Source organism: Nothoprocta perdicaria, unplaced genomic scaffold (genome assembly GCF_003342845.1).
Source record: "Nothoprocta perdicaria isolate Ctin4 unplaced genomic scaffold, notPer1 scaffold_419, whole genome shotgun sequence".
NCBI lineage: Eukaryota > Metazoa > Chordata > Aves > Tinamiformes > Tinamidae > Nothoprocta > Nothoprocta perdicaria.
This window is the reverse complement of record NW_020455665.1, coordinates 128939-155997: the sequence shown is the minus strand read 5'-3', so window position 1 is coordinate 155997 and position 27059 is coordinate 128939. Positions and strand designations below refer to the sequence as shown.

The window sequence follows — 27059 nt, the reverse complement described above, 5'->3', positions numbered from 1 at the left end:
ATCAGAGTTTTCATCCAGCCGATCAAACATTCAGAGGATAATCKGTCAGTCTTGCTCTTTCCTATAAGCCTCAAGGAATAACAAACAGAGGAGATACAGAACTGAAATGTTCTTTATAGTTTCAGATACGAGACTGGAAGATTTTCGCTCCTGTTTGCAGTACAGAATGAAAATACCTAAATCAGATAAGCTTGCTTTTTATCCTGTTTTTTTTTCTTAGCTGTTGTCATGAAAGCATCAATATCATAATAATACCATTATCATCATAAGAATAAGACCAAGAATATTGAAAACATTTAGTTTATATATAAGGATAAACATCCTCAGAACACCTGCTTGTTTGCTCCTTTAATAAATTAATGTAATTCCTTCCTTAAATTGAAGGAGGAAGGATTTGCAGAAGACATCCACGCAGCAGAGGATTTTATCATTACCAGAATTATAAGTGATTGAATCCCTGGCGTGTAGGGAAGGAAGAAGGGCAATTCCATGAGGGAGCATTTGGACGGTGACTGCGGCGACGGCGCTGGTTTGGTGGCACCAAACACGCTCTGCGCTATGCAGGGAAGGGTCATCGGGCTCGGAGGGCCTCTTCCCTCGCCCCCAGTTTATTCAGCTACCYGGGATTAGTGCAGGAATGTCTCGTAACGAAACCCTCTGCCAGTCTCGGCTTGTTTTGATTAGCAGTGAAATAACACGTCTGCAAAGGGGAGACACCTCTACAACCGTATGAGTCACTGAGGACCTTTCAGGGGTGCAGACACCGGTGCCATTCCAGCAGCAGGAGCCCTCCTGAGGCGGAGCCACTGTCCTTTTTTACCACCACTTTTTGTCACCGTCCGGGTTTGTGCATCCATAAGAAGGGAGACATCAGGCTGCTCAGTGAAGCGTTGAGTATTTCCAGGAATAGAGAGCTCACAACCTGCCATCCCTTCTCATTTTTTGGCCGCCCTCTGTGATGATTTCCCCGCCAGGGTCTGACTGTGGTGACCTTTGTTGCAGTCTGTGTCTGCTGCCCTCGCTCAGCAGCTCTGAGAAAAAAACCCTGTGTCTGTCTCAACAACAAAAACCCTTCCCCATTAAGAGGGAAGAATCCCAACATCTTCCTCAGCCTTAAGCATCTTCTTCAACTCCTTAATTATCTTGGTGGCCCCAAATCTCCACTTAAATTCTCAAGACAATTTAACTTCTGCCGGGGGGAGTTGCCTCCCACTTTATACCCCTCTGTCTTTAGTTATACCAGTGGCCCAGCAGCTGTTTTAAGGGGATAGGACAATCCCCCTATTTTTAAGCCACAGTGATTTTTTAAAAATTATTAATTAACAAAGGATAATTCTGGAATCTAAGAAGTGGTACGTGCAAATTTACTCTTCCCTGTTGTTAAAATAGGATCATGTAATGTTCCTGAACAGGACCTAGACGAGTCCCTCCTGCAGACCAAGGAACGCACTGCCCCTGCAACCCGTGAATTTGATTTGGCAAGTTAAGGCCAGCAAATGTTTGAAACATAGGGAGCATAAAATGCCTTCCATGCAGCAAAGTATAGATTAAAGGAATTCATTTTCTTACTCCTGTGAAATTCTGATGTCAAGATTATTGAATTAAGATGATTTTAATCCTGTCAGGCTTCTCTCTGCAGCTCTGCTAGGTCCTGCAAGGATACAGCAAGTGCAAAGGTACGAGCTCTTTCATGACTGCGTTGTCTTCTTTGCAGATGTCTCTCCCGTTGTGGCAGGCCTCATTGGTGCTACTGTCCTTGTGGTGTCTGTCTCGGTAACAGTTTTTGTGTGGACATGCTGTCATCAGCAGGCAGAAAAAAAGCACAAAACTCCACCGTACAAATTTATTCACATGCTGAAAGGCATCAGTATCTACCCAGAGACCTTGAGCAACAAGAAGAAAATTAACCGAATCCGGAGAGACAAGAATGGCACTCCCAAGGAGCCTGGAAGGGGAAACCTTTTGGTGGATGCCGCTGAATCCGGTTTAATAGGCTCCGATAAGACCCCTGATGGGCCAAATGCAGCCCCCCACGTTGATCAGCTCCCAATAAAAGTAGATTATGGAGATGAACTAAGTCCAGATCAAAGCCTCACTCCAGGAGGGAGTAAAACCTCCTCGCCATCTTCTCCGGGGGACGATGTCATGTTGGGCGAACTGACGTTCTCAGTGGACTACAACTTCCCTAAAAAAGCACTGGTGGTCACCATTCAGGAGGCCCACGGGCTGCCGGTGATGGATGAGCATACTCAGAGCTCTGACCCTTACATCAAGATGACAATTCTTCCAGATAAAAGGCATCGAGTGAAGACTCGTGTCCTGCGCAAGACTCTCGAGCCCGTCTTCGATGAAACCTTCACCTTCTACGGGATCCCCTACAGCCAGCTGCAGGACTTGGTGCTGCACTTCCTCGTGCTGAGTTTCGATCGCTTCTCCCGAGATGACGTTATCGGCGAAGTCATGGTGCCCCTTGCAGGGGTGGACCCTAGCACTGGAAAAGTTCAGCTCACCAGAGAGATCCTCAAAAGGAACATCCAGGTAGGGAACTTCACATCCCGTGATGGGAGGCGACACACATCACATTTGATCCCAGGTATTTTGATCCAGGACACTCGGTGTCTAAGAGGCAGGAATGCTACAAATCCTTAGTCATATCACTCATTTCCTCATCCCGATACATATATTAATAGYAATATATGGCTGTACTGCCAGGTAGTTCTCTGCACTGGGGTTATAGAGGTTTGATACATACAGTAACTGTGGAGTCATAGAAATAATGGATGCTACAACTGATGAGATGACAAGAAAAAGGCAAAACCCCCATCTCCGGGTGGAAGAGCTGATGCAACAAAGYGTCTGCCTGTCTCCATTGAGATAGGGGAATCCCTTTTACACACAGTGATAGATACTTTGCTTTGCAAAGACAAATCTCACTTAGAGAGGGAACCGTCTGACCGTTTTGGACTATTTTTGCTATCTGTCTTCCAGGAAATAGCATTCAGCCTCACTTCTTGCTCTAACCTGTTGCAAATTGTTGCCAGGCTCTATAAAATATTTTCTTAGGCCCTAGAATAGCTGTATTCTAATTAAAAGCTTTTTTCCTACTGCATACAGCACTTAAATTATTTTAAAATAAGCTAAAGGCTACCCAGTGTAAATCAGAATGCAGCATTTTGTGTATTCTAAATTTTGTCATGGCTCCTGACATTCATTTCCMGACTATTATGGTGTTACCACATAATCACTCTCCCTTTTCCCTGTTTAGTCTCTTTTTTTCTGTYGTCCTCCTGTTCATGCTTGTTCCTTTTCCTCACAAAATCTCCTCTGGGGCTGTGTTAATGTCTTACGACAGGAATGAGTTGCTAAAATCCGTGCTGGACTTGGTGAACAGCTGATGAGAGAGAGCAAGGCTGATGGAAAGGGCTTTGTTTTTTGCAGCAAGGCACATGGCACCAGTCCATGACATCCTAACCTGGTATTAATTGAAAACCCATAGGCAACCTACCTGCTGGCAAGCCTTTGCTTTACTTTCTACATTGCAAAAAAAGAGAAAAAGCTCATAGTGAAAACCAGTTTTAATCAAGGATCCACCTTATGTAACATTTATGAGTAATCAAAATGAGCATTTACCTTGGTGTCAGCAGTGTCTTGAAAATCTGCATGGTTTCACAGTGGCAACACAGCTTCTACTGAAGATGGTTTTCTGTGGAGTGGGAAGGTTCAAATCTGGAACAGGGAATCACTTCTAAAATGCACTTTCTCTCTGCACTGATTCAAGCCAGTAAAGGTAAATATCCCAACAGATGTTCCCCATACGGCCTAAAAGATGATCTCATCTCTTACTTAGAGGTAACCGTATGAAATTACATCCGACTAAATATACATCACCAAGGCTAGAAATATTGTTTTCCCCCTCAAAAGATGAACATGTATTACATAAAGCTCCGTGTCTTAGTTTCCATCTTCATGCAAATAACYGTCTTTGAGAGGGACCAGCGTAACGTGCTAGACCTTTGCAGCATAGTTTATGCCATTAAATAGCTGGTACCTGTAGAAGGCTATTAAATACTATTCTCTTCTTAAAACAGCAAAAGAGATGTACTCRTCCCCGAGTCAGCAAAAGCAGCTTGTTATTTTCAAACCTTGATTTTGTATCTTCGTGCACAGATAAGTCCCTTCTCAAAAGCCATCAGCTAGGAGAGGGTCACAGGACACAATAATTTAGCTCAGCGGGGACCTGTGGAGATGATCTGGTTTAACCCCTTGCTCAGAGCAAAGCCAGTGTCACAGTTAGATGCTTTAAACAACATACATTTAACAAGGACAAAAAACTGCAGAGATCTCCTCTTTGTCACTTGTACGTGCTGGTTTTCGGGTCTTTGTCCATTGTGTTCTGGTGTACTGAAGGAGTCAGAGTCCTTCACATTTCCTCCTGGGGCCAGGACTTGTGAATACATTGGCTTCAAATTAAATACATGGGAATTATTCGCTTTTAATGAGCATTTCCCATGTTTAGCTTTACACCAATAGTTACCACCACCAAATAACCTCAATAATGCTATTTAGAACCGAGTCATTGCTCGAGTGCTCACCGGCACACACAGACGGMTCCCTTACTGCACGGTCTGGTTATTAGCGGGATTTACCTGTTCCAAGAAATTGCTTTTTTGGGACCACTGATATTTCTCCTTCTTGTTTCTAACTCAGCTTCTTCTGTTGTTGTTTCTGTTTCTGATCGTTTCTGCTGCTTTTCCACAGAAGTGCATTAGCAGAGGAGAGCTGCAAGTCTCCCTGTCGTATCAGCCCGTGGCGCAGAGAATGACTGTGGTGGTGCTGAAAGCCAGACACTTGCCAAAGATGGATATCACTGGCCTCTCAGGTAGAAGCTATTTACTCGAGCTGTAAATGTGAACACATGGAGGGCAGTTTACAGCTGGACACATTAGACAATTTAGAGGTGGTTAGCAAAGTGGTAGCTTGTTGCTTGCTAAAGAATAGCGAAGCATAGCTAAAAATACAAGCTGAGGAGGGAAAGATCCCCTTCACAAACAGACTGTGCTGTTAGTTGTTGGAGGGGAAGGGTGTTACGGGGAAAAACAACGTGCATTCTGAGAGGTAACAGTGTTGGGGAGAGAATCTTCATCACTAGGGGTTGACTTAGATCTTCTCATGTCGGACGTGAACGTTTTTGTTGCCTCTTTTCCCTTTTCCTCAAGCCCTTTCTCTGGCTGATGGATCACTAAGAGTGACAAAACCGCTTACAAAGCAACAGATGGTTATACAAGTGAGACCAGCTCATTCATACTGTGATACCAGCAATTGTATCATGGTGGCATCATCCAGTTTGCTTTACAAAGATAGCATTTTCCAAGGTTTTCCATGCTTCTTTTGGGAAAACTGTAGCAACTCGCTGTATTAGGGATTATTATAAGATCATTATTTTAAAGGGATAAAGAACGTGGAGCTAGTTCCTGAAAGAGGGTAAAATTACTTTTTGTCATGGATGACAAGGAAAATTGAAATGCTGGGGCAAAGACCTGAACAATGGCTACTGGGAGGATTAGTTAGCAGAGTTCACGCGGGACTCTTGTTTTTCCCCAACCCCTGTACAACCTTGACACTGGTAGARACCCTGAAGTGCTTAAGTATAGTAAGTATACTTATGTAAAAGCATCGGTTGCTTTGCAGCGAGCAACTAAACAAGACCCCTCCCTGGGACAGCTCAAGTGGRTAGCTCAGCCTTATGCAGGCAATTGTGGGTGGCAGAAGCCAAATCCTGCCCAGTATTTCCAGGAGGAATCGCTGAGCTGTGTTATTAGTTTCTCTCCCTCTCCTCTGGCAGATCCCTACGTTAAGGTGAACGTTTATTACGGGAGAAAGCGTATAGCGAAAAAGAAGACTCACGTGAAGAAGTGCACTTTGAACCCCGTCTTCAACGAATCCTTCATCTACGACATTCCCGTCGATCTCCTTCCTGACATCAGCATCGAGTTCCTTGTGATCGACTTTGACCGCACCACCAAAAACGAGGTAGTGGGACGGCTCATCCTGGGCGCACACAGCATCACCGCGGGTGGTGTCGAACACTGGCGAGAGGTGTGCGACAACCCCAGGAAGCCGGTTGCCAAGTGGCACAGCCTGAGCGAGTACTAGCAGGAGTACTAGCAGTACTCCTAGGACAGACTTCACCCTTGTTCTAGCTGTAGGAACTCAACTCTGGTAACAAGCAGCCGATTGGGTCTCTAGTGATGTGATTTTTGCAGGGCACTAAAATTCTAAAGAGCATTAAATTAAAAAGAAACCACAGATATATATAACAGTGTACTCACGCTATTGCATGCCTAATACAAACTGAAATTAGTATAACTACAATATCAAGTTGCAGATTTTAATACAATTATCTGTCACTATGGAAGTTGTGTTTGTGCCGAACTGTCTTTGCTGGTATTCACCAAAATTGGCCTCTCTTTATTAGGCTTCTTCCAAGGTTTCTGAATTCTGCTGTTTAACCTCTAGTTTCTTGCTAGTTTGCCTGCCCATTGGTTCTTGCAGCTCTTTTCTTTGCTGGCTTGGGAGTTACCAACTGCGTTTCCATACAAAGATGGTCTAGATTTCTGCACGAGTACAAAAGGAAAATGCAAAAGGGGAAAATGATTCCTCCTGTCAAAGACAAAAATAATTTTGTAGTCTGCTACTAAAATATTTCCATTTGGGATATACTTCTTGTGGAGCTATAAAGTCAAAACATAAAAGATTTGCATCTAAAATCAAAACACWGCCAACCCGATCACTTTGCTTTTGCCACCTGGAAATTAGCACAGGCCTCTCTTCCTCCATATCTCTCTGGTGTTGCAGTCAACCCTGCCTGTGCACAAAGGGCTCAAGAAAAAACAAGTTACCATATGTCATTAATTGTAAAGGAAGCTCCTGCTTGTTCTTTCAACCGTTAGATTTGCAATTCTGCACAATTGCTAAATTATACTGGCATCCCATATCTGACCTGCGAAAGTAGCTGGGGGAGAGCAGTTGGAAGTGCCAAGGGGCACGTGCTTTTCTTCATTCATACTTGAGTCAATTTGTATTATATATGATCTTGTAGTTGTGGAAGAGCCAGCTTGCAGTATGAGGAAATACAAGGCAACGTTTGGTCCATCAAACTCCTCCAGAAGTTTCTTTTTAGAATTTCAAAGCAGCCTGAGATAGCTCTTAAGTAGCGGATATGACTTTTGAGAAGGACAACGTGCTTTCTGTCACCTTTGAAACGTAAAAAATCACCTTTGAAACGTAAAAAGTGTCACTTGATAAATGTGACTTGTAGCACTTCAGGCTATTAACCCTGAACAGGCACTAGGTTTGAACAGAAGTTCATAGAGAGAAGTTCTGCAAACACACGGTGAAGTTTGGAAGTAGTTGCATTAGGTCTTGCTGTTAAAACACTAACCTAAGGACTTCTTTTTTGTACAAGACAGTAATATCTTGGCAAGTAATTTCATTTGGGTGCCTATTGCATTCAGATCAGAAAAAGATAAGAGGATGATACATGGCAGCAAATAACTAATTATAAACGTTGTTGGCAAGCTGAGCATAAATAGTTACAACAAGCTGTAGAAATTCAAATTATTTTTGAACACTACAATGGAAACTGAAAGCAGAACTGAGCTTGCAAAGAGGCATGTGTAATCCTGCAAGTTTCCAGTACACGTTTAGTTGCTTCCAGACAGGCAGTTCTGTGTCCTGGGGACTGTAAATAATGCACTATAATTGCAAATTTTTAAGATCATTTAACTATTTACAGGACCCGACTACTGAATTTTAGAGCCCTGTTGGAAAAAAAAAGATCCTTTCCGCTTTCTTACTAACAAAACTAGACTAATTGATCAAGTCTTACTTAGTTTTTTCTCCAACCACAATGTAAAGCAGCTGCTCCTGGGAGGGCTCTTCACGCAAACAGCACTTAGGAGCATTTTGGCATCTCTTCCGAAGAAATTATTTTGGGCAAGTTGARTTTTCGCACTTCTAGCTCGTGACTCACTGGAGCTTCAAGGCAGAGGGCTGTTCTAGCAGCAGAAGTTGCCCTGGAGCTGGAGCCCTGCTCTGGTGCCCGTGTCCCTGCTGATGGCACCGACTCCTTCCCGAGGCTGCGCCGGGTTTCTCGGGGTCCTAAACCCAGCGCAGCTCGCGCTGCATTAACAGCTCTCACAGGTTCTCCCTCGCACGTGGCAGCGGTTGGCTTCCACGCCGATTTTCACACCACGCGGTCTTGTTGCCGAAGTTCAGGCCCTGTCACTACTTTGCCCTCGGAACCCTGTTTTCTTACACCACTCCAAACATTGGGATAGAAAGCGCAAACAAACAAACAAACCAAGTTCCCTTTTTCCTATAATGTGAAAAGAGTGCTTAAGCCTACATGGTCTCCTTAAGATTCCTTTAGTTTAAAAGGAAAGATGAACTTCTTGTCAAGGAAACGTGCTCAGGGTAAATAGACTTAGGCTATCGGGCGGACGCGAGTCTTTCCACCACTCTTCTGGAATAACGGGAAACGGAAGAAGTGCAGATTTTTCATGTAAAATAGTAAGTGACAGCGAACTCACTGTAAAATCTCCCAGATGTGGTTATTCTTTACCTTGTGTCTTCTATTGTAAAATTAACTTGGACAGTTACAACTTTGTGTGAAAAAAAAAAAAAGAAAAAAAGGCAAAAAATAACTCAAAATGTGTGAAACTGCATAATGCTGTATGCTAATCTACACTATGTAATGCTACCTTGTATGTTGGATTTGTTAATGCACATTGAGCGTGCAAATAAAAATTAAATCACTTTAAATAGCTGCTGCCTGTGCCCTGTTTGCCTTTAGGCAACACAGAATATGCGACTATACCGAATACTTTTTTTTTTAAGGAATTTTTTTTTTTTTTTTAATAAAAACCTGCGCGTTTCTGTTGTGACTTAATATACCAAAAAGGGGCACACAAGTCTCAAAGAAGTAAACAGCCACAACAAAATCTAGGCAGTTAAAATACACTCTACTACTACTCTTTTATCATGCTTTAAAAGGCCCTAGAATCCACAGAGCCTTGTAAGCAGCTGAAACGCAGCCTGAGCGGCTATTTACTGGCTGGCTGCAGCTGAATGCAAGTCAGACAAAGATGACATTAGACTGGCAGGAAAAGCAGCAATGGGAAGAATTTGCAGTTGCAGGACTGCCTCTCGCTGAAGGGCTACGCTCCATGACATTTGGGATTTAAAAGCATTCCTGGAGGCCAAACTCAACTCTTTTGCAGAGTCTTTAGGAATATTTTGGGGCACCTTGCTCCATGCCCAGTGCGCCAGTCGCTTCCCAAAGCCCAGGGGGCAGCTGCTGCAGCACGCTATTCTGCAGTTCCCTGGCAGCACGGCGCGGAACAAGATTGCCAGGCAAAAAGCCATCGGGCTTTAGAAAATGCCAAATAGCAGAGAACGCGGCGCCGCGTTTCCCCAGCAACACAGACTCCAGCAAGCCCGGGAATTCTGCACCTCCCTCTCTAATGGCTTCCCATGTAACAACAGATTAATTTTCCAAGGTGTTTTAGGTGCCTAAATACCACTGCATGTGAATATGAGGTCTCAAGGAGCCCCAGTCCAAGTGGTAACACAACAAAAAAATACGCAAAAGGAAAAGGAAAAAACAAAATGGGTTTGACAACCCACAGAGAGAGAAGGGGTTTTAAAAAGAGTGTGGAAGTTCAGCGCTCTCCTCCTGCCTGCTCTGGGTATGGATACTGATTCCATGCGAGTCGAAAGGAATTTTGTCATCTTCAGCGGCACAATTAGGCTCGTCCTCCTCTGACAGCTTCTATCCCACCTAATTCAACATAGCAGCAAGACTCCTGTTTCCATGGTAATGTGATTTATTCCTTCATCGCAGACTCCCTGGGTCAGGGCTCTTTTGGCATTTCCCTTGAAACAGCAGAGTCAGCGACAGCTCCATCACCTTTCTGAACCCTAAATGTGCTAAAAACGACTTAAAAGAGGAAAAACATGCTGGCAAATGTGTACCTGTGAAGGAGCTCACATTTTAGAAGGCTCTTAATTGCCAGCTCCGAATCGTGAGAGTCGCTCAAAGAGCCACTCCGCTGTTTTGAGACAAATCAAGGGGATCAATGGTCATACTGTTCTTGCTGCCAAAATTTAAAAATGCTACTCTAACAACTATTTAAATTAGTCTCTCAGCACTTGCAATGCCATGAAAGTCCAGAGAAAGGCCTGGAAAATAAGGAGGACGAGGGGCAGCAGGAAAGCAAGCGTTCCTCAAGTTTTAGTTCTCAGCAAATTTAGAACTTGCTCCATTTCTGATGGTTTATCCATTCTTCAAACTCAGAGCTATTTCTTTAGCATACACAAGGACGAACACTCGGACAAAAAGAGCTCTCCTTCGTTGTAGGTCAATCACTTCCTTAGTGATTCTTCCTCTGGGTTTATTCAGATCCACATAAGAGCACTACCGTTAAAACACAGGCACTCTCGGGCTCTCTCTTTTTTATACTGTTTTATTTTGGGCATTTCTAAGGTTTCCCTCTTCATATGGCACTCAGGTTACACCTATGACTTATGCTGAGTATTAGCCAAAAAGCATTTGTGGAATTTAAGCTTTTCGCTGAACTAATGCTGGTTACTCCTTCCCCATGGGCCCTCTAGTGGCTGAGCCCAGCAAGCTGAAGTCGCACGTGGKTTTTTTGTGCATCTGCTGCGATTTTACTGCGCAGCCTCCCTGCAAGAAATGATCTCAGCCACCGCTCGCCCAGCAAAACGTTCCAGTTTCGCTCGCCGGCTGGGACAAAGCGCCACCCCGAACCCAGCTGCCTGGCACCAGAGGGAAAGCAAGCAAGCCTGGCCTCAAATCCTGCATGCTGACCTGCAGTTAAGCTTTGTACGGGCATCAAAGAGACTGGAGACGGCAGGGGACAGAAAAGGAGGAATTCAGGCATGTCAACAAGGTGCCCACAGCCCAAATAAATGACTTAACGAGCCATTCTGAGAAGTGTTTTCCAAAAAAAACCATGCAAACGTACCGGGAAGCGTCTTCCTTCGGTGCTCTCAGGCTGAAAGGCTTCCTAGCCCTACCCCTCGTGCTACGCACCAAGGATTAAAACACCAAATGCAGAGAGTTGTATTAAAAACTCTATATTGTTGTCAAATAAAACAATAATTCTGCATACAAATTTATATATGACAAAAATAAAACTCTTCTTCAATAACACTGTGTAAAAAAAGTGCTTGCTGCTCTTCTAAGAATTCTGTAAGCAACAGGCTCACAAAGGGCATCAGTAAACACTTAACTGCATTGGAGGAATAATGTAAGGCACAGATACCAGTTATTTAAAGGTGAAAATAAATATTAGTCCCATACAGCTTCCTCTGCTGCTGGCAAGTTACCTTCCCATTACCCGAATACTTCAAACGCAGGCAATTCACTAAAATAATATGTTAAAATAACCTATAAAGGAAAAGCACAAGAAAAAAGTTACCATAATCTGGTCTCTGTTTAACATTTCCAGAAAGCTGAAGTGTTTTTTGTAATGACCTAACCAGCCACTGCTTTTAGAGCAGTGTATTACTTGTTGTCCCTTCTTTTTGCTCAAGATTTTTTARTTTTTCTAGGATTTCTAAGAGTAATAGACAGCACTTAAACAATGAATGGAAAYTCGCTTTCAGTTCTAAATGAGCAACTACAGGACAGATGTGCACAGCTGCTCACAGTTACTTYTGAAAAAGACCTTCTGTTGCACAAACATTCCCAATTATTCTTCGCCTCTTTTTCGACGTGAAATTATCACTAGTGCGGCACAACACTGGAGCTTTGGAAGTGAGAAACAGAAACGAATTTAAACATTTACTTCAGGTACAAGTGTACATAAAAGAATATACCCCCCCCTCCAAATGTCCTTATAAAAATGCTTTTAATCCTACATAAAGAAAATATCCTTAGAAGCACCAGGCTTAGGATTTCCAGTGGCATCCTAAGTCCTATAGAGTTTAAGCAAGGAAGCCTAATGTTTTATACCTTTATACCTCCTTGCTGCCCYTACTCAATCTGTGAATTGGAGCTTCATTCTGATCTCCGACTGCATTATCACACGCAGCCCGCTCAGGCTGCCATTAGATTTCATTTCTGATCAACGAGATTAGCATAATCACTGACACGGATGATCAACGAATGACATAAGCTACATTACACTTAAGAGTGAGTTAAGCTCTTTTGTTCTTAAACTAAAAGACTGCAGGCACTTCGTTTTGGTCGTTTTAACCATGGCCGAGTTGCCTGGGATTCTGGGTGTCAATAAAAAACAAAATCAAAAGCACCTCTCTGGCAGGTGGCATTCTGCATCTGGAGCCCAGCTCTGGATTTAAGTTCTAGGGCTGATGGATCGTTTCAAAGCAGAAAGGATCTTCTGTCTCAAAAACGCTTTTTTAACTAAGCCATTATTCACTGAGCRTGAAGAAAAATCCCTCTGTGCTCTGACTGAACTGCATAATACGTGGGTCAGAGATGTGAGTATCTGTCAGGACTGTCTTCAGCTCTACTCTTACAACTGGAAGAATCTTACAGGAATTCTAAGTATCAGCCCTGGGGCCAAATAACTGCAATACTCAGTTTCAGTCATCTTCTTTACAAGGAGTTATCAGACTAATCTGAAATGACTATATTAGAGATTCCCACATCCCAACAATACTGGCTCCTTTAAGGAAATAAGCTAAAATTCAATGTAAATAAATATCCACTGCGTTATTACAGCTCTGTTTTTAAGAAGCAAGGCAGAAAATCCAAAGCTGTGGTTTCTAGAGCGTCTACAGCGACATTATATCACGCATGCTACGGCAACACAAGGAATGTTATATATAGCAGGAAAACACTACATATTCATGCAGTGTTGCCAAGCTATAGCTGCCATAGGAACCAGAACTTACTGGTTTCTGACTTGTTTAGAAGCCCAACTCCATCACTGCATCAACRGTGACACTGCACGTTACTTACTTGTTTTTTTGAACAAATTCTGTTCAATGAGAACTCAAGAATTCTACACTGACATCTAACCTAGGTCCTTAGGACACACACTTTGTAAGCTACTTTTCTTGCAGTGTGGGTTACTGTTCCATAAAACAGCGAAATTTTGTTGCAAATTTTGTTGCAAATTTTGTTGCAAACAACTAGGGAAAGAAAAAAAAGATCCAAAATGAAGGAAATACCATTTTAAACAGAAGTAATTGGTAGATATTAAACCCTCCTTGGTAGAAGTCCCAACAGACAGAAAATATCCTTGTCAAAATGCTGTCCCTAAACCGCTTTGGTTACAAATGGCTTTTCACAGATTTTGTTTCATTCTGTGGAAGAACCCCCTCCGCTCAAGTGACTGAATCCTTCTTCCTTCTGAATGGCGACTTCAGTCTTYTCCACATGCTACTTTTGGGCTTGGATTTTTTTTCCATGGCCATTACGGCTTCTTTCTCTTTCCTGCGGATTTCTCGCACAAGAGCATGAAATACATCATCGATATAGTAGCGGTACGCAGCTGAAGTTTCAAAAAAAGGACAGTTGAATTCTCGTGCTAAAGCAGAGCCTTCTTCTTTAGAGACCTTTAAAAAAAATAAAAAATAAAAAAAAAACACGTTTGTACTTTTTCTTTTGGCTTTGTTGACAAGAAGTTTGTTKCTTTACCTTTTCTTGTCCTGCTCAAACCATAATTGTGCGTGCAGCCTCCTCTTTCCAGAACGACTCATTTCCACTGATCTCTACATCTTTCCCTATAAATCCCTTCTGCTTTTTCCTTCACTTGTCACTTCTCTAGAAACACGACTATCTATAAGAGATTGTCTAAACAGAGCTGCTGTGGTTATTTATGAAACAACACCCCTTCAAAGAATACTACTTCCTTGAAGCTTAATTTAGGGATTGCCTAATTTTAGGCCTCCTGCCGTAACTACTGTARTTTTCCTCCTGCTACCACACCGAAAATTCATCTAATTCCAGGCATAAGAACACAACCTCTGAAACTTTTTTTCCAAATGACTTTTCCTTCCAGTGAAGCTCTGCTTCAAACTGCATTTGCTCTCAAGGCAGCAGTTACTGTTTCTTTACCAACTTGACAAACACATTTATTAAGTTTACTACATAGCAAACACATAAAATTAAGAAGGAGAAAAGCACTTCTTTTCTGAGGGTGTCTTTGTGCCTTTTACCTGCCGCAGTTGGGTCAGATCCGATTTATTTCCCACTAGGACCACCGGAGTGTCGTCAGTGCGGCGAACACGATAAATAAGCTGCTTGAACTCCCGCACTTCATGGAAACTGCGTCGATCTGTGATCGAGTAACAGATGATAAAACCCTCGCCAGCCCTCATGTACTGGTCTCGCATGGCTGTAAACTCTGCCTAAAAACAAACAACTACGTTTTAAATGCACCAAAACACCAGCATGTTACTGTTGCAGGATCTCTGTTTCTCCGCATGAGCACGATGTGTTTCTAAAGCCTCCCAATTCACTTGTTAGTCACATACCTGTCCTGCAGTGTCCAAGATATCCAGATTTGCAGGTTCATCATCAATGCGGATTCGTATTTTATAAGCGTCCTCTGTGAACACAGGGCACACAAGGAAGATCAAAGCAGGAACACAACCACATTAYACTGTAGTCACGAATACAGGAAAAGACCGCTGCACAAAAAGCACCTTGCCTGGCAATAGTACCGTGCTAAATTAGCCTGATCTTCAATTACAACRAATTTAAATATAATTGCATGTGTATGGTTTGGCATCCAACTCAACTGCTCGCTAAAGTTRTTGCATGGGCTATTTCTGTCCAACAAGTGAAAACATCAATTCAATCCTGCAACCTTTGTGGAAAGCACAAGGTGGGAGCATTAGGTTTTTCCTGAGCCAGAAACCCCACCAGATGCAAGGAAGAAGTTCTAAGGGCCACCACCAACTGCTAATTTCTTAAGGCTACTTTCTGTCCCTTTAAACCAATCCTCACACCAAGACACGGCACTTCTCAACAGGAAGGCAGCAATTTTCCCAGCTTTTCCTTTGAAAGAGTCACTGTCTGTTAAGGATTCTTTGGAGCTACCGAAGAAAGAAGTCCCAGAGGATACTCAGCAACATCACAAGCAGCTAAGGATTTGCACCCCTTCCAAGTTAACTGCAAGTTTCTCAAACAACAGAGCGTGTTTAGGCCTGACAAAGGTAAGGAATAGCAGAGAATTGACTGATATTATGGAAAGTTAATTTTTGGAGATAATGCATACTGTAAATAAAATGCATTTTAACAAGATAACGGATGGGGAAAAAAGAGCTAGAAGTCAGGTTATTTCTCTCAGTCCTCACGTAGCCTCAGAGCTACTAATGGTTTAATTAGTAATCAGAGGTATCTGGAGCCCTCAGTTTACRAATAGACTTACGACTTTCTTTAAAATTAAGCTGTTTAAAGTACGAGGTGCTGCGAGAGCTTGAAGAACGAGGAAAGGGAGGGCACGGGGAAGGGCAAGGAGGGCCCGTTCTCACCGATGGTGGGGTCGTGGTCCTCGGGGAAGCGGTGGCTGATGAACTGCATGGTCATGGCTGGGGAGAGAAGGGGCAGGCGCTCAGCGCGGCGCCCTGCTGGGCTAACAGCGAGAGCAGCGAGCGGAGGAAAAGCGCCGAGGAGGCGGCGAGAAGGAGAAGGAAGCGGCCCCCGCGCTAACGGCCGCCCCCCCCCGCGCTAACGGCCGCCCCCCCGCGCACGCACCGCTCTTGCCGACGCCGCCGGCGCCCAGCATCACCAGCTTGTACTCGCGGGACTGCCCCGGGCCGCCGCCGCCCGGCCGCGCTCCGCCGTCCATCGCCTCAGCGCCCACGGAAGCGGCCGCCGCTCGCGAGAAGAAAAGAGCGGGAGCGGCGGCGGCCGCTGCCGCCCCCCGCTCGGCTCCGCGCCGCCCCGCCGGCACGCGCCGCCTCGCCGCGGCGGGGCCCTCAGGCGGGGCCCCCGGGCGGGGCCCCTCAGGCGGCTCCGCGCCGCATCGGCCCGGCCGCCCGCGCGCGCAGGGACGGCGCCAGGACGGGAAGCGGCGTCGGGAACGGAGCCGCCGCCGCTTCGGCCCTGCTCGGAGCCGAGGCGGCGGAACCAAAATGGCGGCGGCTCCTGCCCCGCCCTCGCCCCGGGCCCCGCCCTCGCCCCGGGCCCCGCCCTCGCCCCGGGCCCCGCCCTCGCCCCGGGCCCCGCCCTCGCCCCGGGCCCCGCCCTCGCCCCGGGCCCCGCCCTCGCCCCGGGCCCCGCCCTCGCCCCGGAGACGTGGCAGCAACTCGGTTTTTTATTTAAAAAACATCGTCTAGAGCTATCTTTGCCATTACCGATAGACTCGAAGAGCAACAATAATAATAAATAAGTCAGTAGCAGAATCTTTATACATTTATTTATAATGAAATTACGGCTCTAAATTATTTACAAGATGTAGGAAAGTCAGGGTATTTATACAAGCGAGCCGCCAAGGGCTTCCCGCGCGCGGCAAGGACACACGCCTCCTCCACTCCTGCTACCGCTCCCATTTTAAGTGCTGACCAGCGCCTCGTCACAGCCACGTGCGCCAGGGGATTTRCACTCCTTGTCCTCCCCCCCTAGCCTCCCAAAAAAAACCAAAATAACCCCAARATTAACCCCAAGAGAGAGTCCTGCAAGAGCCTGCGCTGCCAGGTGGGGATGCGGTGTCCACGAGCAATCCAAGGCCTTAACTCAGAGCTGCTGCTTTTGTGCTCCGGTGCGGCACCACCACTCCGAGGTCTCTCATTTTTGTTAAACCATCATGAAGCAAAAGGTTTAGGATCAAAGGGAGCTGCTCAGGGAGGCGGAGAGACTCTCGGGAGAACCTCCTGGGAAGTCCTGCCCTTCACGCGGCCGAAGGGAAGGAAATACACGGGGAGAATGAGACGACCGAGTACCCAGGCTAAAAGGACCAAGTTCATTGCAGAGTTATGGGCAAGATGAAGAAAAAGAATGCATTTTTCCCCATCAAGACACTGAGCTAAAACCAGGAGTTAAGGAGTTAGTACAAAAAAAAAAAATCCACATTTTTAGAGGGAAAAAATGCTGGATTACAGGAGACAAAATAAAAACAAATTAGGAGTTTTAGAAAGCGCAATCCCCCAATTTTTCAGAATTACTGAGCAATCCCTTTCTTTGTCAAAAGTCCAAACATTGAATCCTTGATCACCATTAGCTCAGTGGGACTGCAGAAACACAGGGAAGTCAGCTTTGACAGCTCTTTCCATTTAAGTTATCCTGGAAAGATGGGAAGCATGGGGAAAGACGGGCTTCCTAGTTTCTCTTTATAATACTTCCCCTGTTTTATAAGGGCCCTCCCATTCCAAACTCTTTATTTCAAGTATTTCGCATAGTTTACAAATCCACTGCAGAAATAAGGATTTTAAAAATAATGGAGCCCTTTCAAGAGGGAATATTGAAGCTTTAGCTTCTGCAAATGTAGAAATAATGCATACTTGCAAAGTTCACTGTGTAATATACATGCATTATTGCTAGAGGGGGAAAAAAATAACAAAAAAAGACATATGAAAATTGTTCTGTAGCCTTTATGGTGCCATCCAAAACGGCATCTGTTGTTTAGCTCGCTGTTGTGAGGAAGGGTACTGGTATCCCAAGCTCCATCCCTGTGAAAAAGTACTTGCATTTTTATGGCCACCATGTTCCTCCTCTTCATCTGACGAATCTCCTGCATATGCCACCAATCCAAACCCCTTTTCTGCAGTTTTCATCTTCTTAGCTTGATGATCTAAAAGGGGAAGACAAACAACCCACCCAAACCCGAAGAAAAAAAGGGGGAAAAAAAAAGAGATAAAATTTCCCCAAACAAGTTAATTCAAAAAAAATGTTAATTGTAAATCGTTAGTTGGACACCATTTTGAGGTCACAAGGCCAATGGTCATTCAAGGTCGAAGGCCACAAGAAACAGCACCAGCAACAGCACATGTGATCCATCAGAACCATGTAAGAGAACAGAGAAAGAAGAAAGAAACACACAAAAAAAGGTGAAGTTAGCAAATGGGTCTAAATAGTGGCAATTTCACCGCTAAAAAGATAAAAATGTAAGAAAAGTAGAAATTTCGTTCAAAAGAAATCTAAAGAACAGCAATCTCTGGGACCAATACTGCAGAAAAACTAAGGTTAAACACACTTATATGATGTGCCTGTAGACCTGGCATGAAAGCACTATTCCACTACCAGGAAATCTAGTGAGCACATTTTTCCAAGTCACAAATAATTGATGTAGGAAAACCCTCTGAAAGGATGTGATCTAGTAACACGTCTGTTGTTCGCAGACAAGGTGGGCATATTCTTGTCTGTAAATGCACACCTGAACCCCAYCAATACCCTCAGTGCCACTAGAGATGTAAAGCCACCTGATACCTGTGGTACAAATCAATCCCATTAGATTCTGTACCTCAGCTAGGACAAGAGTCCCAGCCTTTGTTCTTTGACTTTATCGCCTCCTCCTCATTCCTAAAAACACTTAAAGTTTTAAGAGAAGTACCATGTGTGTACAGTCACAATGAACTTAAACAATTTTTAGAGCAGTGGAATATGACCTCCCTTTCACTTAAGAGGGCACTGTAAAGGAAAAAAAATCACCAATTTGTTTAAATCCATGTAAAGATCAGGGCAGACTTGTCACGTTCACTTTTCTATATAGGTTTATTCTATTCACYGCACTTACCATGGTTGCCTAGTAAGGACCCCGCACCATTTCTTTCTTCAGATTCTGATTTCATCCCAGAGACAGGAAAAGCTGGTGGAGGCATCAACTGCCTGTTTAAATTAATGCAAGTACTTATTATTTTTTAAAATAASCAGAGAGTCAGAAGTAGTTCAGTCAAATGGAGTATTCTCAAGCTTCACTGCTTTTCAGCACAAAGRAAAACAACAACTCAGTCCCCAAGCAGCATGATTTAACTTTGAAATGCTCTCATTGCACTTAGTTGAGGAGATAAATTAATTTAGGAAACATATCACTGGTTCTCTAGCTGATTTTCCTCGTTATTGTCAGGTACTGTAAAACCACAGCWGCTTTTTGAAAACTCCCCAAATGAGTACTAACACAGGTTTCATATTTCACCCTATTTCTCATCTTTTAAGACAAGCTTTTCCTACAGAATCAAATATGGGATCCTAATTCTTTCATCGCTTACCTGTCCCTCTCTCTCTCCTTTCCTGAGGAACTTGCTGGCTTCGATCCTGTTCCATCGATTTCACTCTGACTGGAGAAGCCTGTACCTAAATTAGTCATATGAATGGGTCCATGCTATGAGCAGAAAAACACACGGCATTAGCAAATCTACAACTACAACATAAGCTACAGCTCCTTAACGATAACGATAGGAAACCCAACTTTTCAGAGCATATCGCCAACTACTGAACAAATTAAGTAGTTACTCTTTTTCACTGTTTGTACAGTCACCAAAAAAACTTAGGCTGGCTATTAAAGATAGGAAAGCATCTACTGATTGCCAGCCTTAAACAAAATGCTTTATATCCTACAAGTACTGCAGAGGCTAATGTGCTCAGGCACAGTTCCAGCTAAGATGGAAGAGCCCTCATCATCTAATCCATCTTCCCAGCAGGACAGCTAGCCGCTTAGTTCAGGGACTGATTTACTACCTTCTAATTAAGCTAATTTGGTATGGTATGTAGACCTTATGACATAAGCTCTGCTGAGACACTAGTATTACATCTTAAATATAGGCAGCTACTTGTTTTCCCTAGACGTTTTTTGTAAAGGGTTTCTGCTTAGGGGCTTAAAGCCTGTTAGATAAAATTCCAGATAGACAATTTAGAAGGACAAAGTGAGGAGTATGGTGGGGGCACAAGGAAAGGGGAGCTAGCAGAGGAAAAAAAAAAAAAGGAAAAAAGAGGGAGGTGTGTGAGGGGAAATCACCAAAAGAGCATTTGCAGAAACTCCCTTTTGCTCGTATACAAAAACTCTATATTATTTAAAAAATAGCCAAGTATTTTTTTTTTTTTTTATTTTCTATCTAAAGTTTATCAGGAATCACCACATTCATTTCCCCTGCCCCCACATACCCACTAAAAAGACCCACAAACCAACCAACACCACCACCTCCACTAGCCTCCCCCTAAACTAACCATTGACACCCTATTGTCATCTCTGGTCTGAAGAGACTGCTAATCTTCATGAAAACAACAAAATGCAGGTAGAGAAGGCAGGCAGCCATTGCATCAAATAAGGCACAGTCTAGAACAGTGCATCCACTCAAACTGGAGCAGGATATCGCCAGGCTTTTTAGCAATTACTGCCACCTGCCAAAGATCTTGYATGTCTGTTTAAAATAAACTGATGGCCTCTCTCTAGCAAAGTTCCATTTTGATGTCAGAAGTAAAATTGCTGATTTTATTCCACCTGATATCCCAGCAGTCCCGACTCTCTCTCATCTGGTAGCTCCTCAGTGAACCGCCTCTTTTGGCCTTGGGAATGGGGTTGCACTTGCGGCTGTGTTCCAGCAGGCAGGGATGTTTTTACTGGGGCAGCGGGAAGAAAAGGACCACTCAGTGGACTCTGGCAGGCAGAAGTTCAAAAGAAGAAAAAAGGAGTATAAATTCAAGGTACAGATTTGTATGTAGGATCAGAATACACACTGAGCCTATAGAGTGCTCCCACCTCAAAGCAGTCACAGTAATTCAAGCTCACTGTCTCTACACCGCAGCAGTAAGACTTTTCATATGCAAGTGATTTCACCTCAAATATCCTTTATACTAGTAGGCAGCTATCAGGAAAAAAAGAGCATTAAGAAGTAGCTGCTACAGCGGTTTAGTTTCTTCAATAAGAAAAGCATGAGCAAAGTAATAACCACGGAAAATATTTATGCATGTCCCCCTACTCTTAAATTCCTGACCTATAAGAGCTTTAATTAACTGCTAGCAAAGAAACAGCTTAGGAAGTTGATAACTACAGAGCCAAGGAATTMATCAGTGGCACTACCTGGCCAGTGCTGGCTGGAGGCTGTACTTGAGATATCGGATATTGTGTTGGCACAGGTGGAACTCCTGTAGGCAACGTTGTTAGGACTCCAGGTGCCAACGGTACTGCAGGTGGTACCATGCCCGGYACCCCGTACGGCGGCTGGACTGGTTGTTGTTGTGGAGGGGGAACGACAGGATAACCAGACTGATACCCATTTGAAGGGTAATACGACGGCTGAGAAGGTACACTGCTTATAGCAGCAGGTTGTGCAAAGCCTGGGAGGCAGGAAGGGGGAGAAGGCAGGGGGTTACCTTCAGTTTGGGTCACAACAATATTACATTTATTACCAAATGGAAAGAAAAAAAAAAGTTGGCATCCTTTTCAATTAAAGTCAAAATTGTAACAGGCAGAACGCAACTCTAAAGACTGTTATTGCTAAACATTTACCTGCCAACGGGACTGCAGTGGTTATTTGATTCACAAATCGAGAGTATTCGGCGTGGACCTAAATAGGACAGTCAAGATACAGAAATAAGCATCTATTCAGTACATGAAGCTTTTGCAGGCAAAGGGCTTCTTATTGTGTGTTACCATAAAATCGATCATAAAAGAGGGCTTTGACTACAGAATATGCTACACCCAAAGACACCGTAATACACTAAACAAGAACATGGAAMAAAAAACTCAGAATATAGTCACTAGTCTTCTTATCTGTGACGTATTTGTATAAAATACARTACAGCAGGGTACTTAACGCAGAGGACGTTTTATCATGGGAAAGAAYAGAACAGTAAAAGAATGACTTGAGTAGAGACAAAATGCTCAAAACCACAAAGCATCTAAAAAGCTCTGAGATATTTTCCAGAGAGATGATGTAGCCTGTGCCAAGGCTAACAGACTCAATCTCACAGGATTTTACTATATTTTGTGGTARGCCATTCACACAACAGAAGTTGAGAAATTAATTCTTCAGCTGGGTAAGAGATTTTATAAGAATTCTGTGCCAAGTAAAACAATCTCCTCGGGGAAAAATAAAAGAGGCCATGAAGCTGAACAATGTTTAAAGCTAAAAGCAAGAGACATGAGGGAATCAACTAATTCATGTGAGCAGAAAAATAAAAAGCCTGGGACATACGAGATTTCAGAGCCTGTCTTATCATTAGTATTTGTACAAGTCCAACACAGCAGAGCTACTCACAGTTTGTAAGAGATTCTCACATAGCTTTTTAGCAGCTGCCAGACCTTCTGGCTTCGGGTGACTGAAGATACATAGAAAAAACCCCATTCAGAAGCATGAACGTTTTCACAAATTTTCAGAGCTATTTTGTTTAACAGTAGCCTGTCAAGATCTCATCCCTAGTCATCTCAAGAGTAGTCTAGTGCCGCTGCAGCTTTTAGCATAACTAAAAGCAACTGAAGAGTATTTTACTAAATAAAAACTCAGAATAGCCCAAGTCTTGCAAGAAACATGCACAGAACTGTGACTTGGTTGGTCAATGCCATCAGTATTTTTCTCCTAAAGCTCAAATTTACTACATGTCCAAGGAGAATGCAGCTTTACTTTTCCCCAAAAAGCAGTGTGCTGTGATTAGATGGTGAGCATGACCCCTTCCTATCTTCATCACTTTAAAGTTCTCTGCTAAAAGGAAAATTTCCAAGTCTCTCATACCTGATATAGATGTACATGGGTTCAAAAGCTTCTCTGCCTGATGCTGGTTCTATGCAACCTGAGCCTTTCCCCCGAAGAAACACTTTGGCACCCGTCTCAATCTGAATGTGCTGCAAGTAGGAGCAACCAGGCCCTTCCACCTTTTCTTTCACATTAAACGTAGGTAGAGCATGTTCCAGACCAACAAACAATTTGTCCTGAACATAATGCATCTGTAAAAGTTCCAGCGAGAGATTGTTATTTCACTCCTAGAATCAGGATTCTCATTGCACCAGAGACTAACTTATTTCTCTAGCAATCAGAACAATTCATGTCGGATGGTGCAGTCAGTCCTGTACTTCTCTGCAAGCAGGACGGCTCTCTCCAATCCTTTCTTTTTAGGAGGACAGTATTAATCGAGTCTCACTCTTCAGACCCCATCTTATCAGTCCTCCAGTTTTCATTAACACACATGCAAGTTTTTCTGCACAAAACCAGCACATTTTCAGACTTATCTATGGCAAAGTGTGCCTGCAATTAGTGATAGCGAAAGTCTGCAAAAAATTACTCACCCCTGACTGAAACGGAGGTTTTTGGCCAACTGCTGGGGAGAGTTGAGCAATGGGGGCTGGCTGGTGATAGACAGTAACTGTAGCCCCGTTGAACGTTGGGCTAGAGCCCGTGGCAGCTTTCACCACGCCATTAGTGATGATCTCCTTAATTCTGTTAACAGCTCCTAGTTGACAGCACACAAACTCCATTTATGTTTCAAAGAAATACAGTTGTTAAAAATCTTCACATTCTTCATAAAGAGTTCACTGATTACTCCCCCAGTGYCCCTCAAAAAAAAAAAACAGCCAAAATTTCTACTACAGAAAACATATAAATTTCACTGCGTAAATATGCAAATTTCCAGGTGCCCAATTATGGGGAAAAAAAGTTGTTTTTCAATCTGATTGTCTGGAAAATTACTAATGCTTCCAACCTCCTACCCTATCCCACACATCAAGGCAAGTTAATTTTCAAAGCAATGCTAGTGAGAAGAACACGTTCATGGCTCAAACAGAGGGCTGAAGCAAGAAAGCAAGCAATTATTACACACAGTTCAGATGCCAGCCAACCAGATCCTACAAAATTCTCTATTTTTAGTAGATCACTACAGGGAACCCCCTCCCCAAGAAAACTTACGGTCAACCAGCTCCCGTGTCTGACCCTGGACATGCAGATACAGAGGGCGATCTCTAGGAGGGAAACCCCAAATAATTCGTTAAATGCACAGAGAATGTGCAGTCATGGATTCAATACAGTACCCTATTAAAATAAAGTAAAATAAAATAAAATTTACAAACCCAGGTCCCACTTTTGCTTTTTCTTCTGCGGTCATGAATCTCCCTCGAGTTGAGACAGCTGCTCCACTCAGTCGACTTATCTAATTTTTTAAAAATCCAGTGAAAAAAAAAAATTACCAGCAATAMAGGGAGAAAAAAAGAAAGGAAAAAATATAAATAAATGGTTTWAGCTAAGGCCTTATACCAAAAGACTGTAAGTCAATACTAAAGAGATAAGAAAATGAAAGGTGCCCACTAAAAGATACTTTACTTCCTCATACAACATTTATTGGACAAATTAATAAAATCTTAAACTTGAAGGAACTAAAGCAACATTTACAGAAACAGAACGAGTACTTTTAGAGAGAGAGCACAACAGCCCCTGCACACAGTTTATCCCTAGCCCTTCAGTGTACAGATAGAGCATTGACAACCTCCACACGCAGAGCTTGGACCCACCTCGTCCTGCGTCTGCCCTCTCGTCAGCAGGTTCCTGCACGTGAGGGGCACGTCGTTGATCTCCACCTCTGCCACCACAAGGTCGTCTTTGCTTTTACTCGCAGTCGGGCCTTTTCCCAGAGCCTGCAGTTTCAAAAGAGACCGTTGCAAAAGGCTGCTGGCAGAAACCGAGATAAACCAACCCTGGTAGCCCAAAAGGTGAATATCTCTTTTTTACTTTCTTTTGAGCTGCTGAATCCACCCCTCCTACAAACATGAGCAACAAGTGGCTTGACTGCCAGGCTACAGTTGCGCTACCACTTCAAAGCAGGTGCAATTACCAAATAAAAACCTTATTTTCTTAACTAAGTACATTTAAGCAGCACAGCCCCGTACAAGCACAGGCTCCCAGTGCATAGAGCGAGGCTATTTCAGCTGCTGCACCTGGAATGCAACAGCTTTCCCTTAAAATCTCTTGGCTTAGAGATTAACCCCACGCTGCTGATCGCAAGCGCTTCGAGCTCAACAACTATTTGTTTTCAACACTGAAACCAGCAGCTCTGCACAGGGGGATTTGCAGCTGGCAGCAGCGTTTCAAAAACCTTTCTAGGAAATCTATTATCTTACCAAAACTCTGCTTGGCTAAGCCTCCCGACGGTGCAGCAAGGCTGAGCACAACCTGCAGCCCAGTTTTATAGTTTTAACGCTTTCTGATTCATTTCTAATGCTTTCAGAAGCAGACCTCCCGACTGCACTCGCTGAAGTCTAATCAGCGAGGCGAGGAGCAGCTTTGTTCCCCCTGCCTCGCCGAGGGCCAAACGGGGCCACGCACCTTGTCGGCACCGCTGGGCGCCGGCTTCAGCTTCCCCTTGGCCATCAGCATCGCGTTGATCTTCGCCGCCACCGCCGCGGCCGCGTCCAGCGCCCCCGAGGGGGCGGCGGAGCCCTCGGAACCCGCCGCGCCGGAGCCGCCCTCGCCCGGGAAGGGGCGCCCGGGCAGCGGCGCCGCCGCGGTCAGCAGGAAAGGGGGCGGCGGGCCGGGCTGGTCCCACTTGCTGCGGCGCCTGCGTAACGGGAAGGCCTCAGTCCCGGCCGCCGCCCGCCGCCGCTTCCGCCGCCGCTTCCGCCGCCGCTGCCGCCGCCTCCCCGCGGCGCCCGCCCCAGCCCCGCGGCCGCCCCAGCCCCGCGGCCGCCTCACCCGCCGCCCGCGGCCTCGCGCTGCCCCGCGCCGCCCGCCGACATGGCTGCGGCCGCCTCCGCGCAGCGACAACGTCATTTCCGCCGCGGGGAGGGTGGGGAGTCGCAGACCGCCCCTTCCCGGCGTTGCCGGGGTGACGGCACTGAACTGCGGCGCGCAGTGGCGTCACGTCCGTTTCCGGACGGGCTGAGGCACGCCCCTTCCGGCGTTGCTGGGGTGACAGCGCGCGCCGTGGCCGCGGCGCCGCCGGGCTCGGGGTCGCGGGCGCCACCAGGGCTGCGGTCGCAGCCGTGGGGACGCGGCCACCCCCCCGGGGACCCGGCTCTTCCCCCGGCGACACGGCCACCCCCCTGTGCTGAGGCACGCCCCTTCCGGCGTTGCTGGGGTGACAGCGCGCGCCGTGGCCGCGGCGCCGCCGGGCTCGGGGTCGCGGGCGCCACCAGGGCCGCGGTCGCAGCCGTGGGGACGCGGCCACCCCCCCGGGGACCCGGCTCTTCCCCCGGCGACACGGCCACCCCCCTGTAGTGACCGCCCTGGGGACACGATCCCCCCCTCGGGGCCGCGGCCGTGCCCGGACGGCGCCGCGCGTCCTGCCCCGCGGCTCCGCCAGGGGTCGCCCGAGGCCCCCCGGCTGACCCGAGGGCCGCCGTGTCCCCCGGGGGTCCCGAGAGCCGCAGCGGGGGCGCGGGCGCTCGTGCAAGTGGGGGTGCGCAGGGTGTCCCCGCGCGAGTGCACGGGGGTGCGTGGGGTGTCCCCGCGCGAGTGCGCGCCTCTGTGCACGCGCCTCTGCATTCCCGTGCCCGTTTGCCCATGGCAATGGGAATGCGAGCGGTCCCACCCACTCGTGTGCGTGCCCTGCTGCCGCTGCTAATTGGGCTCATCTCATTAGCTGGGATTAATGGCTATCTATAGGCAGCCAGGGAGGGGAGGTGACCCAGGGGGGAGGGGGGACAAGGCCACCACAGGACACGGGGACGTCCCCCCCCCCCGCCCCAGGAGCCCCCAAATCCTCTAAATCCCCCGGCCTAATCCAGGCTGGGGCCCGGGCGGGCGGCCAGGATGCCCGGGCCCCCCTCCCGGGGCGGGGGTGGGGACAGGCCTGGATGCCCGGGCTCCTTCCCGCCCCGCCACGGCTGCCCTCGGGGGGCTGGCGACGGAGTTGGGGGCCCGGATGTCCAGGCCCGTTTTCCTACAAAGGGACGGGGCCGGCTGAGAGAAGGAAGACAAACCAAGTCCCAGCGGGTGCCCCGAGGTGGCACCCGCTGCTCCGGGGGGCTCCCGCTCCACTCCCCGCTCCGTTCGGGAAACCGTTTCCGAATGGGAAATGCCCCCCCGCCGTTCCTGGAGTGGGCAGCGGGATGCAGCCCAGGCGCCCGCGGGGGCCAAGCCGGCGCCCCCTTGGCGACGTCCGCACGGTGCATCCCCGTGGGGCTCCGGGCTGAGTCCCCACA

At 46.0% G+C, this 27059-nt stretch overlaps 3 protein-coding genes and 1 non-coding gene across 5 annotated transcripts; 1 reads left to right on the top strand and 3 right to left on the bottom strand.

Moving 5' to 3' along the window:
- Positions 1 to 489: 489 nt before the first annotated feature.
- On the top strand, positions 490 to 8605 carry SYT11 (synaptotagmin 11). Its single transcript, XM_026045956.1, has 4 exons — positions 490 to 529; positions 1607 to 2538; positions 4759 to 4879; positions 5843 to 8605. Exons 1-4 carry the CDS (start codon positions 490 to 492, stop codon positions 6151 to 6153), a joined length of 1404 nt encoding a protein of 467 aa, XP_025901741.1. The 3' UTR covers positions 6154 to 8605.
- A 3069-nt stretch (positions 8606 to 11674) lies between these two features.
- On the bottom strand, positions 11675 to 15851 carry RIT1 (Ras like without CAAX 1). The gene is made up of 5 exons (XM_026045950.1): positions 15758 to 15851; positions 15535 to 15591; positions 14533 to 14606; positions 14215 to 14406; positions 11675 to 13611 (listed from the first exon to the last, which is right to left on the bottom strand). The coding sequence occupies exons 1-5, from the start codon at positions 15849 to 15851 to the stop codon at positions 13381 to 13383; spliced, it is 648 nt and encodes a 215-aa protein (XP_025901735.1). The 3' UTR covers positions 11675 to 13380.
- A 1038-nt stretch (positions 15852 to 16889) lies between these two features.
- Positions 16890 to 25325, bottom strand: KHDC4 (KH domain containing 4, pre-mRNA splicing factor). Of its 2 annotated transcripts, XM_026045949.1 has the most exons (13): positions 25243 to 25325; positions 24432 to 24554; positions 23994 to 24073; positions 23833 to 23885; positions 23217 to 23380; positions 22666 to 22877; positions 22195 to 22255; positions 21444 to 21501; positions 21015 to 21271; positions 20436 to 20591; positions 19207 to 19319; positions 18735 to 18826; positions 16890 to 17792 (listed from the first exon to the last, which is right to left on the bottom strand). In XM_026045949.1, the coding sequence occupies exons 1-13, from the start codon at positions 25291 to 25293 to the stop codon at positions 17593 to 17595; spliced, it is 1620 nt and encodes a 539-aa protein (XP_025901734.1). In that variant the 5' UTR covers positions 25294 to 25325; the 3' UTR covers positions 16890 to 17592. The 2 variants fall into 2 exon arrangements, with proteins under 2 accessions (XP_025901734.1, XP_025901733.1); XM_026045948.1 differs by lacking the exon at positions 16890 to 17792 and having other exon boundaries at positions 18741 to 18826; positions 19207 to 19291; positions 25243 to 25299.
- LOC112953005 lies at positions 22974 to 23102 on the bottom strand. Its single transcript, XR_003250494.1, has one exon.
- Positions 25326 to 27059: the final 1734 nt, after the last annotated feature.

Bases quoted from the DNA above. Each gene is read 5' to 3' on its own strand.
- SYT11 (XM_026045956.1), top strand. From the start codon at position 490: ATGAGGGAGCATTTGGACGGTGACTGCGGCGACGGCGCTG. The intron at 530-1,606 runs GTTTGGTGGCAC...TATTGAATTAAG, and splicing joins TGACTGCGGCGACGGCGCTG to ATGATTTTAATCCTGTCAGG. The intron at 2,539-4,758 runs GTAGGGAACTTC...GCTTTTCCACAG, and splicing joins TCCTCAAAAGGAACATCCAG to AAGTGCATTAGCAGAGGAGA.